The sequence below is a fragment of the Oncorhynchus mykiss genome, chromosome 4 (genome assembly GCF_013265735.2).
Source record: "Oncorhynchus mykiss isolate Arlee chromosome 4, USDA_OmykA_1.1, whole genome shotgun sequence".
Taxonomy (NCBI): Eukaryota; Metazoa; Chordata; class Actinopteri; order Salmoniformes; family Salmonidae; genus Oncorhynchus; species Oncorhynchus mykiss.
This window is the reverse complement of record NC_048568.1, coordinates 10453685-10471211: the sequence shown is the minus strand read 5'-3', so window position 1 is coordinate 10471211 and position 17527 is coordinate 10453685. Positions and strand designations below refer to the sequence as shown.

The window sequence follows — 17527 nt, the reverse complement described above, 5'->3', positions numbered from 1 at the left end:
TTAATAAAATAATTATAAATTTACTCTGACACGTTGCGACCCAAACCCATACTTAAAGAAAGGCTGCCCTATATAGTGGGCTACTGTTGACCAGGGCCCATAGGGAATCTGGTCAACAGTAGTGCACTATTTAGGGGATGGTATGCCATTTGAGATGGAGACACACAGTACTACATTATAGAAGAAGGTACATACAATTCACCTCAACTGCCTTACAACAATACATTTTGACCTCTTGTAGGATAACAAGACAGCCTTGTACTGGGCCGTGGAGAAAGGCAACGCCACCATGGTGAGAGATATCCTTCAGTGCAACCCCGACACGGAGACCTGCACCAAGGTAAGAGTCAACCATATTTCACTATGTGACAACCCAGACACATACACAGCCACCTACTGTAATCACTGTTCTCCAAACCATAATCATGTGTTTTTTTGTCTCAGGATTCAGAGAGCCCTCTGATCAAGGCCATTAAGATGAGGAATATTGACATAGTGGAGCTTCTGCTGGACAAAGGAGCCAAAGTGTCAGCTGTGGATAAGGTACAAGATATTTAGCCATTTAACCTTTATTAAACCTAGCTTCCGAACGACCTGTACAATAATCTATTGCCGTCCATATGTAATGTATAATAAACCATATACATGGCACACAGAATGTCAAAAAGACACAAGTTATGTAGATAGAAGTCTGATCCTACCTGTCTCCCGCTAGAGAGGCGACACCCCTCTCCACATCGCCATACGTGGCCGGAGCCGCAGGCTGGCGGAGCTCCTCCTCCGTAACCCGAAAGATGGCCGCCTGCTGTACCGGCCCAACAAGGCCGGCGAGACGCCCTACAACATCGACTGCAGCCACCAGAAGAGCATCCTCACCCAGATCTTTGGAGCCCGTGAGTATCCTTTCTCTCCGGAAGCTCGGTCAGTGACTTTCGGCGGTGAAAATCTAGTAGAACACCATAAAGGACGTTACCTGTGTGATGGAGTCACTAAGACCGGGAGTCACATTTTAGCCACTGTTCTCTGACAATATTACCTATATAAATATTGTAGACTTGTAACCAAATAAACAGTAAATAATGTAGATATTGTAGAGCTGTAAGTAACCTCATTCCGTCTGTCTGTGTCCCCTCCAAGGCCACCTGTCCCCTACTGAGTCTGACGGAGACATGCTGGGTTATGACCTGTACAGCAGTGCCCTGGCAGACATCCTCAGTGAGCCCACCATGCAGCCACCCATCTGTGTGGGCTTGTACGCCCAGTGGGGCAGTGGCAAGTCCTTCCTGCTCAAGAAACTGGAAGGTAAGGAACTGAAACAGAATTAAGAGTATAATTATTATTTTTTACCCCCTTTTTCTCCCCAATTTTGTGGTATCCAATTGTTAGTAGTTACTGTCTTGTCTCATTGCTGCAACTCCCGTACGGACTCGGGAGAGGCAAAGGCCGAGAGCCATGCGTCCTTCGAAACAAAACCCTACCGCACTGCTTCTTAACACAGCGCGCATCCAGCTCCGAAGCCAGCCGCACCAATGTGTCGGAGGAAACACTGTACACGTAGCAACCTGGTCAGCGTGCACTGCGCCCGGCCCGCCACAGGAGTTGCGAGTGCACGATGAGACAAGGATATCCCTGTCGGCCAAACCCTCCCTAACCCGGACGACGCTGGGCCAATTGTGTGCCGCCCCATGGGCTTCCTGGTCGCGGCCAGCTGCGACAGAGCCTGGGCTCGAACCCAGAGTCTCTGGTGGCAGCCAGGAGGCCCCTTAAGAGTATTATTTATACCAGGGGTTCTCAAAGTGGGGTCTGCGGCCAGATCTCAAAATATAAATATATGTCCATTTTCTTTTACATTTCATTTTTTGGTGTGTCATTTTGGAGTTACTTTTATTGTAAACAAGAATGGAATATGTTTCTAAATACTTCTACATTAATGTGGATGCTACCATGATTATGGATAATCCTGAATGAATCGTGATTATTGATGAGTGAAAAAGTTAGAGGCATAAATATCATACCTCCAAAAAATGCTAATCTCCCCTGTAATTGTAATGGTGAGAGGTTAGCATGTCTTGGGGGATCATATTTGTGCTTTTGTAACTTTTCGTAATCATGGTAGCATCCACGTTAATATAGAAGTGTTTAGAAACATATTGTATTTTTATTTACAATAAAAGCGACTCCAAAATGACACACTACATTTATTTACCATTCATTTCTATTGGGCTCAAAATAATCTGAAACACAACCAAAACAAATAGCATCACAAACTTGATGTATTCTTTGCGTGCTAGGAATATTGGACCAAATACTCAACTTTTCACTACTTCAATTCACATATTTGTCCCAATACTTTGGGTCCCCTAAAATAGGATGGACTATGTATAAAAAGTGCTGTAATTTATAATCGATTCACATTAATAATTTTAAAAAAAATGAAATCTGACTGTCTGCACTTTAACTTCCTAGTCATTGTATCATAAAAAAAGTCATTTGTATCATTTTCATATACTTTTTGTATCATTTCCCAAAAATGTGTAACTGTCCCAATACTTTTGGAGCTCACTGTATCTCTTTCTATAAGGCAGTTTGCTTGCCATTGCTCCATTCACTTCTATAGAGGAGTCTGAGCGTTTATGATACTGCTCAAAATAATGATATGTTAAAGGAGTATTTCACTATTTTACAACTTGATGTTAGATGGTTCCTCACCCTGAAAGTAATTTATGGGCCAAGAGAAACTGGTAATCCAGGGTGAAAGGTTCTTTAAACAGCCACTACCACCTTAGCCATCACAAGCTAACAATCAATGGAAGTGATGGGGGCATGTGAGCATTTAGAAAATATGTCTAAATCACCTGAAATCAACTGCATATTTGGTTTGATGTTACTTAAAGGTGATTTGGCCATAAAAAAAAATAATAGATGCTCACATCACTTCCATTGATTGTTAGCTTGTGATGGCTAAAGTTAGCTGAAGTTTGTAGTGGCTGTTGGATTAACTTTTCTCCTGGCCAATAGATTACTTTCAGGGTGAGGAACCATCTAACATTAAGTTGTAAAATAGTGAACTACTCCTTTAACAATATGTTATACATGTTAATAATAAGATGGCTGTTAATATTAACAAATTATTTTATTAACTCATTCTCGCCTGATCTTACTCCTCATTCAACCCCTCCTTTTCTTCCCCTCTCCAGATGAGATGAAGACGTTTGCTGGCCAGCAGGTAGAGCCGTTGTTCCAGTTTTCCTGGATGGTGTTGTTCCTGTCCCTGCTGCTGTGTGGTTCTGTAGCTCTGGTCCTGGGCTTCACCGTCGACCCTAAGCTGGCCATTGCCGTCTCCCTGAGCCTGCTGGCCCTGGTCTATGTCTTCTTCGGTGAGACCGTCACTTTGTCCTCCATTTTGTATGTAGTCCAGTAGTATTAAGTTATTTTCAAGTGCCACACTAGAGGGCAGTATTATACCAGTAACAATAATGTAGTGACCTCTGGTAACAACGCAGTTAGCGATATCAAGGAGATTCGAAAAAGGACTCATACTTTTTACTGGACTTAATGCTTGAATAAACAGTATATTAACACACAGCCTTTGCACTATACTGACTGGCTTTTCCAAACCCCTTTAATGACACAGGAACAGTTTTTTTTAAATCTGGCTGTCTTCATTTGGCCTGTAGTGGTGGTGGCTGTTAATGATCCAGTTAGGAGATAACTGTTTCCCTCGCTCTGTAGTGGTGGTGTACTTCGGCAGTCGTCGTGAGGGGGAGAACTGGAACTGGGCATGGGTGATCAGTACCCGTCTGGCACGACACATTGGCTACCTGGAGCTGCTGCTCAAACTGATGTTCGTCAACCCCCCTGACCTGCCCGAACAGACCACCCGCGCACTTCCCGTCAGGTATAACACACACATCCGCACCCACACACATACACACAAACACACACAGACCACCTGTGCTCTGCCCATCTGGTACACACACCACTCCTCACCCACCCAAAATCACTATCAAATCCCTCTTAGCAAAGCCAGAAATCTAAACTTCAATCACATGCTGTATTTATCACATCAGTCCTGGATGTAATCAACTTCTTTACATCACTTCATTATATGCCTTGATTTGTCAATTATTTCCATATTATTTATGTAGCGCTCATGGAGACTTTATGAATTCCATATAAAGTTGTTCTAAGTTGTAGTTTGTGTGTGACCAATGATTTAATATGTCCACTCCTCTCCCTCTACTGTTGTATCCCTGCAGGTTCCTGTTCACGGACTACAACCGTCTGTCCAGTGTGGGAGGAGAGACCAGCCTGGCAGAGATGATAGCCACCCTGTCTGATGCCTGTGAGAGGGAGTTTGGCTTCATGGCCAGCCGCCTTTTCAGGGTCTTCAAGACGGAGGAATCACATGGTAAGGACCAGAGGAGGACAGACTAGTCAATTCAGTTTACTTTATTGAATCCCCTTGGGCAAATGTGTTCTACTGTTGGCACTACTTTGAGTCACTATCAGTCACTACATTCGTTAATACACAGTTTTCAGTAGGAACTAACAACAAAGGCTTGCAAACGTCCAACCATCAATACGAATGAATGTTCTTATTGAACAAGCTTAGTTAGTAGCCTACTTCCTGTTTCAAAATATTTGTAGGCCCACTGAATACTTTATACCTACTGTTTTCTATGCTTTCATGATAAATTGATCATAGGCAGCAAAAATACGCATTTCTGTTCTGATTGTCATTCAAAATGTATTATAGGGAAGAAGAAGTGGAAGAAGACATGCTGCGTTCCCTCCTTCGTCATCTTCGTCTTCATCCTGGGCTGCCTGACCACCGGCATGGCCCTCCTCGCCATCTTCAAGGTTTAACTTTATTAGTCTAGCTTATTGGCCTTTTAGCATTATAGCAGGTTCTGAAATCGATGTGATTAAAAAGTCTGAATTTCTTCACCAATTTTGAATGAATAAGACAATTTCAAAATGCACAAAGGTGGACGTGGCCAACCAGACGGTGAACGCCGTGCTGATCGCCATGGCCAGCGTGGTGGGCCTGGCGCTGGTGCTCAACTGCCGGACCTGGTGGCAGGTGGCCGACTCGGTGCTAAACTCTCAGAGGAAGAGGCTGCACAGTGCCGCCAACAAGATGCACAAGCTCAAGAGCGAGGGCTTCATGAAGGTAGGGTGCACTGCAAACAGCCACACATGCATCCACACGCAAAAACAAACATACACACATACCTGCTGCCTGTCTCTACATATCTTTATATCTCGCTGTACCTCTCTCTCCTCCATCCTCAGGTGTTGAAGAATGAGGTGGAGCTGATGGCGAGGATGGCTAAGACCATCGATGGCTTCACTCAGAACCAGACGCGTCTGGCTGTCATCATAGATGGCCTGGACTCATGTGAACAGGACAAAGTACTGCAGATGCTGGATACGGTAAGACTCACACACACACATAGTCACAGGGTGATAGGGTATACCGTATCACTCTGAGCACTAACCTTTTTGAACATCTCACCCTTGTGCAACCTTTTGAGTTTTTTCCGAAAACAATCTGTCCCAAGAGAGCAAACAACACATCAGTCATAAATATTCCAGAAGCTGTCAGTAATACAATTGTCTTTAATCTGATCAATTTATTAGAGGAGCAAGGCCATCTGAACTCGCTGCTTCTTGTTTACTAATGAAATCTTTGATCTGGGGAAATAATGGGTCTTCTATGTAAGATGTCTTTGTAACGGAATAACCAACATCACTCATATGTTTAGAGTAATTCATCTAGACATTTGATAGCGGTCACAAAATGTCATATTTCAATGTCTTTTGTTCATTGGGATAATGGAGTTATTAGCTGACTGAGCTGTAGCGGAAATAGTGAAATAGAATAGAAACAACTTACACTGCATGGCAAAAGTATGTGGACACCTCTTCAAATGAGTGGATTCATGAAATGGGTTTCCATGTCCGAGCAGCTACACACAAGCCTAAGAACACCATGCGCAAAGCCAAGCGTTGTTTGGAGTGGTGCAAAGCTTGCCGACATTGGACCATCTGGCAGTCCGACGTATGAATCTGGGTTTGGACAACGCTACCAGCCATAATGCATAGTGCCTACTTTAACGTTTGGTGGAGGAGGAATAATGTTTTTTCATGGTTCGGGGTAGGCCCCTTAGTTCCAGTGAAGGGAAATCTTAACGCTACAGCATACAATTACTTTCTAGACGATTCTCTACTTCCAACTTTATGGCAGAAGTTTGGGTAAGGCCCTTTCATGTTTCAGCATGACAATGCCCCCGTGCAGAAAGAGAGATCCATGGCGAGATCGGTGTGGAAGAACATGACTGGCCTGCGCAGAGCCCTGACCTCAATCACATTGAACACCTTTGGGATGAATTGGAACGCCGACTGCGAGCCAGGCCTAATCGCCCAACATCAGTGCCCAACCTCACCAATGCTCTTGTGTCTGATTGGAAGCAAGGCCCTGCAGTAATAGTGAAAAGCCTTCCCAGAAGAGTGGAGGCTGTTATAGCATTAAAGGGGGGACCAACTCCATATTAATGTCCATGATTTTAGAATGAGATGTTCGACAAGCAGGTGTCCATATACTTTTGGCAATGTAGTGTATATATTTGATTGGTAGCCCCAACCAAGAGATTCAAACCACTTGACGGTGTAAGAGCCGATGCCGGAGATGAGAAGCAGGTATGGGGAATCAAACATTTAATCGGGAACAGACAGAACAAGACAGAAACAGCATCAGCACATGGGTAAACATGGACATATGACAATCAATGCAGAAGCAGGGAACAGAGCGGGGAACCAGACAGATATAGGGAAGATAATGACAGAGGTGATTGAGTCCAGTTGAGTCCAATAATCGCTGATGCTCGTGACTGGGGAAAGGCAGGTGTGCGTAATGATGATGGCAGGAGTGCGCAATGCTGGGGAGGGAAGGGTGGGAGCAGACGTGACAGACGGGGTTGCTAGGTGTTGAACTGAGGTCCCTTCACAGACACACACGCACACACATGCAGCGAGCACCCCACACACACAGGGCTAGCCCGCCCATTAGGCAGGATTAGGCAGCCACTTAGACGGCAGGTTGACGAGGGCGGCATCGAACTGACCAAGATGCACCTCCGACAACACATACCGCTTCATAATTCTGCCCAAAACAATGAAAATATCTCTCTCCCAGCGGCATATGGGCCATTTAGGTGAGTGCTGATGCCGCACCATGTTAAGCAGTGCCCACTTTGCCAAAGTCAGGGCCGCAAAATATTTATCTTGCGTGTGCCCAGCGTGCCTCTGGCAGTCCACCAACGCTCAAGTCATCTACATAAATGATGTATCCTATAGTAGAAAGAGTAGTAGCCTATGTGGTTTTTCTGTAGCCTATAGACTTGAGACCATATTTATGACAAATAGCCAAAAGGGCGTGCCCTATCAAATAAAAATGCACTTCGATTTGAATATGACTTTGCATGTTAACAAACACCATATCCTAAAAACAGGACAAGTGAAAATAAAATGGGCAATATGGAATGAAATTGGGCTACTCAGGAGTAGGACTGTGGGGGTCATGAAATGTTATACAGTGGGGCAAAAAAGTATTTAGTCAGCCACCAATTGAGCAAGTTCTCCCACTTAAAAAGATGAGAGAGGCCTGTAATTTTCATCATAGGTACACTTCAACTGTGACAGACAAAATGAGAAAAAAATCCAGAAAATCACATTGTAGGATTTTTAATGAATTTATTTGCAAATAATGGTGGAAAATAAGTATTTGGTCACCTACAAACAAGCAAGATGTCTGGCTCTCACAGACCTGTAACTTCTTCTTTAAAAGGCTCCTCTGTCCTCCACTTGTTACTTGTATTAATGGCACCTGTTTGAACTTGTTATCAGTATAAAAGACACCTGTCCACCACCTCAAACAGTCACACTCCAAACTCCACTATGGCCAAGACCAAAGAGCTGTCAAAGGACACCAGAAACAAAATTGTAGACCTGCACCAGGCTGGGAAGACTGAATCTGCAATAGGTAAGCAGCTTGGTTTGAAGAAATCCACTGTGGGAGCAATTATTAGGAAATGGAAGACATACAAGACCACTGATAATCTCCCTCGATCTGGGGCTCCGCGCAAGATCTCACCCCGTGGGGTCAAAATGATCACAAGAACGGTGAGCAAAAATCCCAGAACCACACGGGGGACCTAGTGAATGACCTGCAAAGAGCTGGGATCAAAGTAACAAAGCCTACCATCAGTAACACACTACGCCGCCAGGGACTCAAATCCTGCAGTGCCAGACGTGTCCCCCTGCTTCAGCCAGTACATGTCCAGGCCCGTCTGAAGTTAGCTAGAGAGCATTTGGATGATCCAGAAGAAGATTGGGAGAATGTCATATGGTCAGATGGAACCAAAATATAACTTTTTGGTAAAAACTCAACTCGTCGTGTTTGGAGGACAAAGAATGCTGAGTTGCATCCAAAGAACACCATACCTACTGTGAAGCATGGGGGTGGAAACATCATGCTTTGGGGCTGTTTTTCTGCAAAGAGACCAGGACGACTGATCCGTGTAAAGGAAAGAATGAATGGGGCCATGTATTGTGAGATTTTGAGTGACAACCTCCTTCCATCAGCAAGGGCATTGAAGAGGAAACGTGGCTGGGTCTTTCAGCATGACAATGATCCCAAACACACCGCCCGGGCAACGAAGGAGTGGCTTCGTAAGAAGCATTTCAAGGTCCTGGAGTGGCCTAGCCAGTCTCCAGATCTCAACCCCATAGAAAATCTTTGGAGGGAGTTGAAAGTCTGTGTTGCCCAGCAACAGCTCCAAAACATCACTGCTCTAGAGGAGATCTGCATGGAGGAATGAGCCAAAATAGTGTGTGAAAACCTTGTGAAGACTTACAGAAAACGTTTGACCTCTGTCATTGCCAACAAAGGGTATATAACAAAGTATTGAAATAAACTTTTGTTATTGACCAAATACTTATTTTCCACCATAATTTGCAAATAAATTCATTACAAATCCTACAATGTGATTTTCTGGATTTTTTTTCTAATTTTGTTTGTCGTAGTTGAAGTGTACCTATGATGAAAATTACAGGCCTCGTCTTTTTAAGTGGGCGAACTTGCACAATTGGTGGCTGACTAAATACTTTTTTGCCCCACTGTATACCATCACAATAAATACATTATTTATTTTTGTCAGGTCTAAAGAAACATGATATGAATGAAAATGTATTTCAGAAGAACTGAAGATGAGTTTAACTACTGTAGGCCTATGTTATCTGGCTATGCTCCATGCCATAGGCTGTGGGCTAGTTCATTTAGCTGACAATATATGCATATAAGTCCTGTGACATTATTTTATTTTAGATGATTTTATAGTAAGAAGAATATAATTGAATAAAATAGAAAGGGTATTTTTCCCGTTACAGAACGATTGAAATGGCTGTGTTGAACGTATACGTGATAATTGAGAAACAGGTCCTATAGGCATCATTTTTAGTTATGTGGCAACTTTAGTTGTGAATGATACAAACCTTAGAATGCCTTAGAAATCAAAACATATATGGGCTGCATGATGCGACTACAGACTATTGATGATTTGAGAAAGTAGCAAAAAAAGCTTGTGCTCTGTCCCTTATCTCCGGCTGCACAGCTGTTCTCATCAAGTGATCATATTTTCACCCATCAGACTATACTCAATTTAATCTCGTCTTTACTAATATGTCAAATTAGTTTTGATTTAGAATGGCCCGTTATCAAATGGGCAGGAACGGGGGCAGGGGGAAAAAGACATGTCATCTGTATGCACTCCAATAGCAAATGGAGGCCACCCACTTTCCCGCCGGTCTGTTTTGTAGGCTACTTCGGTTTTATAGCGCAGCGTGTGCTTAATATGAGCAGCTGATATTCTGCCCAAACTCTGTATGCCATGGGCTCTCCAACCTTGTTCCTGCAGCTACCCAGTACTTAATATGGGAAACCAATTTAAGTCTGCGTGGGAACATCTACAGTAACATGTTTTTGTATTTAAATACATTTCACTAAACTGTTGACAGCCCATCTGCGTGCTCGAGAAAGGAGTAAAGGAGAGAGAGGAGATGGAAACGCATGGTGGTGAGACATTCTGTGTAGCTATGAAACAACATCCACAACAACCATGTTTTACACTGTTTCAACCTGCTGTTGAACTTCTTTTTTCTAATTGATCATCACAGTGAGGTGAGTTTTAAAAGTACTATAGGCCTACTGCTTTGATGATGTGTGTTTTTGATATGATTTTCATTTGCATTGATGTCAGAGTGGCTAGAGGGACAGTAAAGTCCTGAGTACTAGGCCATTAGGACCTGATCGTCGTTAGCGAGTTGGGTACTACCAAAGCATGTCCAGAGTGCATAAAAGGAGATTACTGTGACTTAGCAGGCCACATGGAATTTTATTGCGGTCAATGCTCATGACTGCCGGTGTGGTGGTAATACAGTCACCTCAACAGCCCTAATCAGGAGGGCTGTCCGGGAGTTCCACTCCGTTGGCTAAATTCTCATGAATGTAAGTAAGCCTATTAGTACTTTTTTTTTTACGAGCTGATCATAGCGAATAAGAAAGTAATTCTGCATTTCTCGCTGTGTAAACACATTGATTCTAATTGCAAATATGCAAACCATTACAACTGATAAACTTGGGTAGCTCATATGCCCATCTTAAAGAGCCAAAGTGTTTAGTCTTAATCATTGGTCAGGACTAATGTCTAGGCGAATAAAGCCAACGCAAATGCCTGTTTTACAAACGTTACGACATGGATGGGCGCTCACAAAACTGCATTGCGAGCCAACGCTGTAGGCTACGCTATTCTGATTCTGCGGGGATAGGAGGGGGGCAGCGATTTCTATGTCTCGCCTAAGGAGGCAGAGCGGCCTGGGCAGGGCTTATACAGTCACACACACACACACAGTCAAAGGGTGGTAGGGTATACTGTATAACCTTGAACACTAACATTGATATGTTCTTCCCCAACTCCTCAGCTTGTGTGGGGCTTTTGTCTACAAATGGAATTATTTCGATCTGTCCCAATAATAGAAAGAACACACATACATTACTCACAAAGATTCCAGAAGCTGTCATGATTTTTCTTATTATTTACAGTAATGCAATTTTCTGTAATCTGATCAATTTATTTGAGGATCTAAACTCGCTGCTTCTTGTTTACAAATACAATCTTTGGTCAAAGGAAATATTGGATATTTTATGTAAGATGTCTTTGTCGTCAGAACCAACATCCCTCATTGATTAGAGCAATTTGTTGAGACTTTGATAGCAGTCACAAAATATAATATTTCAATGTCTTGCACATTTGGATAATGGAGTTATGAGCTGGCTGCTGTGGAAAAGGTTTTAGAATAAAAAAACGAATATGCCACACACACACACACACACACACACACAGAGACACACACACACACGGCTTTGTAATGCTATCCTTGTGGGGACCAAATTGATTCCCTTCCAAAATGATATTTTCCCTAACCCCTATTTTCCTTAACCCTAAACCTAACCTTAACTCCTAACCCTAAAACTATACCTACTCCTAACTCTAATTGTAACCCTAAACCTAACCTTAGCTCCTAACCCTAAAACTATACCTAACCCTATCTCTTATCCCTAATTGTAACCCTATCCCTAAACCTAACCCCTAAGCCTAAAATAGCATTTTTCCTCGTGGGGTTTGGCAAAATGTCCCCACTTGTCTGATTTTTTTTCCCCCCTTGTTTTACTATCCTGGTACCCACAAGGATAATTAAACACACACACACACCTTTCTTTCCCCACACACCTCACCATATGTACCTTGTTTCTCCCTGCTTCACCAGGTGAGGGTGCTGTTTTCCAAAGGCCCCTTCATCTCCATCTTCGCCAGCGACCCCCACATCATCATCAAGGCCATCAACCAGAACCTGAACAGCGTACTCAGGGACTCCAACATCAACGGCCATGACTACATGAGGAACATCGTCCACCTGCCCGTCTTCCTCAACAGCCGGGGGTTGAGTAGCGCCAGGAAGATGTGTGTGGCAGCGCCTGCTAACGGAGACACCAGCAACTCAGACGGTAATCCGTACCACTCAGACGGTAAAGATGGACTTGCACAGCCACACATGACTCGCACACGCGCTCATTCACATTCATCCAGACACTGAACACATACAGCCACCTCCAAAACCCAAATGACTCGCATTGCACACAACTGTAGCTCCCAAATCGGGACTATGACTGAATGTGTCAAGTGATTGATCTGTTATTAGCTCTGATTTCTCATCTACATCTTTCCTGTATCTGTCTGTAGGCTGGCATGAGGAGCTGGACAGGAAGCTATCCCAGCACAGCATCGGAGAGATGACAAAGTTTGGCAGCAAGACCACCCTAAACCGCAGGGTAAGAGAGAGAAGAGTGTGTGTGTGTGTGTGTCAAATCCAAATCTAATTTTATTTGTCACGTACACAGTTTACAGCAGGGATAAAAGGTACAGTGAAATGCTTGTCTGCTAGCTGCCTCAACATTGCAGTACAATAATCAATAATATCAATAATTACAATAGTAAAAGAAGAGGTAGTATGCATAGTAACAGCCTTCTATGTACACAATATGGTATACAGTATAGATAATGAATGTGCTATAAGTATGACTGTACAAATATAAAGTAGTGTCTTGGTCGCGCAGATGAATTAATAGTATATAATAGTGTGTGTGTGTGTGTATAGGTTGAATGTTTGGAGAGTCTCTAAGGTGCAAATAGTCTCAAAGGTGCAGGTCTGTGCAGGGAGACAGCAAGGGTTGGTATTTTGGGGTCAACATTTAGTCTTGAGATATTCCAGATCGGGAGAACAAAAAGTCGTAAGGTTTGTACATTACCACAGTCACACCATTGTGTTGTTGATGATGAAGCAAACCCCTCCCTCCTCCTTTACTTTTCCTGGATGATTCCTTTCGACCTGTCCGCGCAATGTAAGGAAAACTCAGCAGTCTGGATAGCTGGATTCAGCGCGGACTCCGAGAGCCATGTTTCAGTCAGGTGTATTACGTTACTGTCTGTGTCCCGTTGATGGGAAATCCTTGCCCTGAGCTTGTCTACCTTATTGTCCAGAGACTGTGCATTTGCTAGTAGAATACTAGGAAGCGGTGGATGATTTGCCCTTCTTAGTCTGACTAGAACGGCCAGCTCTCCTTCCTCGCCTCCGTCGTTGTCTTTTTGGTAGGGCTACCAGAATGAATGGGACTGCTTCTGGAGAACAAAACAACAAAAAAAGTGTATGGTTCTGGAAAGTCAATATTTCTGGTGAGTAACCGCCGTTCTGATGTCCAGAAGTGCATGTCTGTCATAGGAATCACAGAAACGTCCTGAGCAAATAAAGTAAAAAATGACGCAAGAGTAAACAACTTGGAGCTAGCATCAGGGTGACCGTTTCTGCTGGTGCACTTCTTGCCGTGCGTGTTTGTGTGTGTGTGGCCTGGTGGATTCCCGATGAGGACTGGCATATGGGTCAACACAGCCACTAATAGTATCATCAAAAGCCTTCAGATCGGGCATGTTTAAATCAATATAATAACCACACATCTATCTACACATGGAAATTCAGTCATGTGCAGGTGCTTTGATTCTATTCCCTTTGTAGTGCACTTCTTTTTACCAGACATTTTGTTTTCTGCTCATAAGTAGTGCACTATAAAGGAGATAGGGTGCCATTTGGGATGCATCCAGGACCAATCCCATAGCTCTTTCCTCTGGTCTGAAAAAAAGCTCCCAAGGCAGGGATTGGGGACATTGCCCTTTGTAGGGTGCCATCTTTCAGATGGGGTGTTGAATGGGAGTCCTGAATCTCTGTGGTCAATAAAGATCAGATTGATGATCACCATCATACCAGGTCATTTAATGCTTAAAAACAAATGGATGAATAAGATATTAGGCTACAGAAGTGCCATGTCTTACCGATTTCTACAGCTTCCGTCTTAAAACAAATCCTGTGAAATAATGTCAGCACACACACTTAAGGAGTTAGTGGCTAGCTAAAGTGGCTAGCTTGGCTAAATATCTAGTCGGTCGCGGCGCACATTACCAGAATGGCACATCGATGAACCACCAAAGGCACGCCCCATTTCTGTTAGAATTTTGAGAAAAGGGCCGAGTTGGACCTTTTTTCGTGCCCAAAGTCGACTTTTAAACAAAGTTAATATATGGTTTCGCTGTCTGTGTATAGGACACATACCGGCGCAGGCAGATGCAGAGGACGGTGACGCGGCAGATGTCCTTTGACCTGAGCAAGCTGCTGGTGACAGAGGACTGGTTCAGTGACATCAGTCCCCAGACCATGCGGAGGCTGCTCAACATAGTCTCTGTCACAGGTGGGTCACACACGCACACACACACAGTCAGACACAAACACACAGTCATGCAGGCAGACAGACGCGTGCGCGCACACACACGGTAGCTACCCCCATGTTTGTCACTGGGTTTACTACATAAACCACAATTGGCCATCTAGAAAATGATTAATGGACAGATGATTGTGAATAATATATTGTGGAGGAAACACTGTTTGTTTTCTCCAGGATGACTGGCACAATGCTGTTCTGTTTGTCTACAGGTCGTCTGCTAAGGGCCAATCAGATCACGTTCAACTGGGACCGCCTGGCGTCGTGGATCAACCTTACTGAGACGTGGCCCTACAGGACCTCCTGGCTCATCCTATTCCTGGAGGAGACCGACGGCATTCCCGACCAGGCCGCCCTCAAGACCATCTATGAGAGGTAATGTTGTCCTTTTAAAACTACAGCCAAGACCATCTAGGAAAGGTAGTGTACTGTAGTCCCCCTCTACCCCCTAACACTAGGTCACCCTCAAGAACATCTACCAGAGGTACTGTGTTGTAGGTCCCCAACCCCCTCTCCAAATCCCCCCAAAACTAAGATCTTCTTGAAACACATGTCTTAAGCATGAGTGAGGGGTTTGTTTTAAATGAGAAAGATCTGTTTTGAAAATGTGCAATATGGTTTTGTTTAATTGGTTGAATCATCATAATGGCTTTTTTTTCTGTAATGGCTTTTTCAATGTTTATCTCTGGTGTTTTTAGGATCTCCAAAAACATTCCCACCACTAAAGATGTGGAGCCCCTGTTGGAGATTGACGGGGATGTGCGTAGCTTCGAGGTGTTCCTCTCCTCCCGTACCCCGGTCCTCAACTCGCGCGACATGAAAACTTTCCTGCCCTGCACCGTCAACCTCGACCCCAAACTACGAGAGATCATCGCAGGTGAGTGAGAGTCATAGAGGTACTATAGTTTGTTTCAGGTTTGTTTTCAGTGCATTTTAGATGTAAGCCTGTTCATACGTAATAAAACTACTTATCAAATGTACTTATTAGTCCATTTACAACATCTGAGTTTTGTAAGAACTTCTTCTGTCAGCGTCCCTCTTTCCCTCTCTCGCTCTCTGACGTGCATGCCGCAGGTGAAGGGGAGCCTAGCTAACTGTGTCTGTGTGCCAAATCATTTGAGTTCCACACAATTGTTTGTAGACATGACGTAGGCAACCTGAATACAGCAGTTGACTTTTTGATGATTGGAAGAGTTAAATTACTTTTGTTTTTACTACTTTGAATTTCACATTTCTCTTTGCCTATATCTCTCCCTCTTCTCCCCCCCAGATGTGCGTGCTGCCAGGGAGCAGATGAGCATCGGAGCAGTGACCTATCCCAGTCTGCCCTTGCAGGAGGCCGCTCCCCGCCCTACCTCTGTCTACAGCCAGCAGTCAGGCATGTCCGCCTACTCCCCCTCCTTCAACGGGCCCTTCAACCCGCCCGGGGTGGTGTCCCCACCGCCACACAGCAGCTACTACAGTGGCATATCTGGCCCCCAGCACCCCTTCTACAACAGGGTGAGTGTATAGGGAAGAACACCACCATGTCGTCAACATCATGGTCTTTTCATTTCCAGGACTCTGAGAAGGGCCTGGTTCCAAACGGAATGACCAAAGCTTCAGTTGTAGACTCTGACTCAAGGCCTATATCGTGTCCAGTGTTTCCCCTGCTGCTAAATCGTCGCCGAGTTTCTTGTGGAAGAATGGTGTCGCATCCCCCTGATAGAGTTCCAGACACTTGTAGAATCTATGCCAAGGTGCATTGAAGCTATTCTCGCTCGTGTGGGTCCAACGCCCTATTAAGACACTATATGTTGGTGTTTCCTTTATTTTGGCAGTTACGTGTATGCGTACGCTAAAATGCAGTAACGTTACGCTAGCTATATCATTTTTGGGGTTAATATAGATTTGGCTGGTGATGTCATTGACATCAAGAGATGCTATTGAACTGTCCTTGATTTTCAGATGCGTTTCAAAGAATAAGAATTAATGAAATGTTCATGCATGTTGGAGTAGAATGTCCTGTAGCCCTTTACACTCATACCCAGATTTGGGCACTGATAAGTAGGTATAAGTATAAAATCAATTGTATTATTTGCTTGATGCTGTTTAGTTTTTCCAAAATAGTTTTTTTTATCCGTTTAGTTTTTCCTGGTTTCCGTTTTCCCCTGTATATTCAGTTTTTCGCTCTTTTTATAGATAAACAACAAAATGGGATGTTCTAAATCCGCAAAAAATGCTTAAACCACATCAGAAGGCCAGTTTTGAGGTCTGGGAAAAATTATAGAATTATGGGTGTATCTACCCTTTAATTCTAATGCCACCTAGCAAGAGGCTGTTTATCTATGTTTTTGTAGCGCACATGTGTTGGTAGCGTTTGCAAATCAAATACCCACTGGATTGATGCAAATAATCATATCATTCTGCCAGGTAAGCACAGGCTACTTTGTAGTTAACATTTAAATTGAGAAGGTTTTAGGGAAAGCCTTTCCATCTACCAGAAGACTTGTCATTAGCATCATTGCGATAGGCTACACAAAGTGGTAGATGTGCTCAACACAGATGGGGAATTCTTGTTGCAGAAAGATCACAGAAAGTTGCATAAAATCACTGATGCATTCTGTTCATGTCTTATGATAAACTATGGAAAATGAATGAATTATAAATTCATTTAGTTTATATCCTACTAAGTTCAAAACCATTTTCAATATTGTTGAATTCAGTTTTAATGTCTGGATTCATGATTCTGTCCGCGTTTTCCGCATCACGGAATTTACAGGGCCTTAGATTTGTGCCTTGATTGGAATGCAGCTGCACAGTAACATGCGATATTTGACTGACAGACGTTCTGAACTTGAGCACCGCATACGACAAGAAGTTGCCCCCATCCTTCTCGCTAATTGGGCCACTTGCTAATTATTTGTTGTCTGAGTGAGGGAAATGCTGTAAATTAAGAGGACACGTGATGGCCTCTGCAACAAAGCAAAGGGCTTCGAACCTCAACCCATGACTTTGCCTACATTTCCCACCACCCTTCCAATCATTTTTACGTTATCGTCCCCCTTCTCACTTTGCGGGACACTTTTGGTATATCATTTA

The 17527-nt window shown here is 43.7% G+C and overlaps 1 protein-coding gene across 5 annotated transcripts in view; it reads left to right on the top strand.

Moving 5' to 3' along the window:
* Nucleotides 1-17527, top strand: part of kidins220b (kinase D-interacting substrate 220b) — a 42965-nt gene that overhangs the window by 14779 nt on the left and 10659 nt on the right. For 3 of the 5 annotated variants that reach the window (XM_021600124.2, XM_036975604.1, XM_021600120.2), the window contains exons 10-25: nt 242-340; nt 445-543; nt 716-893; nt 1138-1302; nt 3198-3377; nt 3733-3898; nt 4260-4411; nt 4760-4863; nt 4991-5176; nt 5299-5439; nt 11890-12148; nt 12363-12451; nt 14272-14416; nt 14659-14821; nt 15145-15323; nt 15717-15946. In XM_021600124.2, coding sequence (XP_021455799.2) covers nt 242-340; nt 445-543; nt 716-893; nt 1138-1302; nt 3198-3377; nt 3733-3898; nt 4260-4411; nt 4760-4863; nt 4991-5176; nt 5299-5439; nt 11890-12148; nt 12363-12451; nt 14272-14416; nt 14659-14821; nt 15145-15323; nt 15717-15946 — 2535 coding nt within the window. The remainder of the gene's footprint in view (nt 1-241; nt 341-444; nt 544-715; nt 894-1137; nt 1303-3197; nt 3378-3732; nt 3899-4259; nt 4412-4759; nt 4864-4990; nt 5177-5298; nt 5440-11889; nt 12149-12362; nt 12452-14271; nt 14417-14658; nt 14822-15144; nt 15324-15716; nt 15947-17527) is intronic. The other 2 variants (XM_021600121.2, XM_021600125.2) reach the window with 1 other exon arrangement.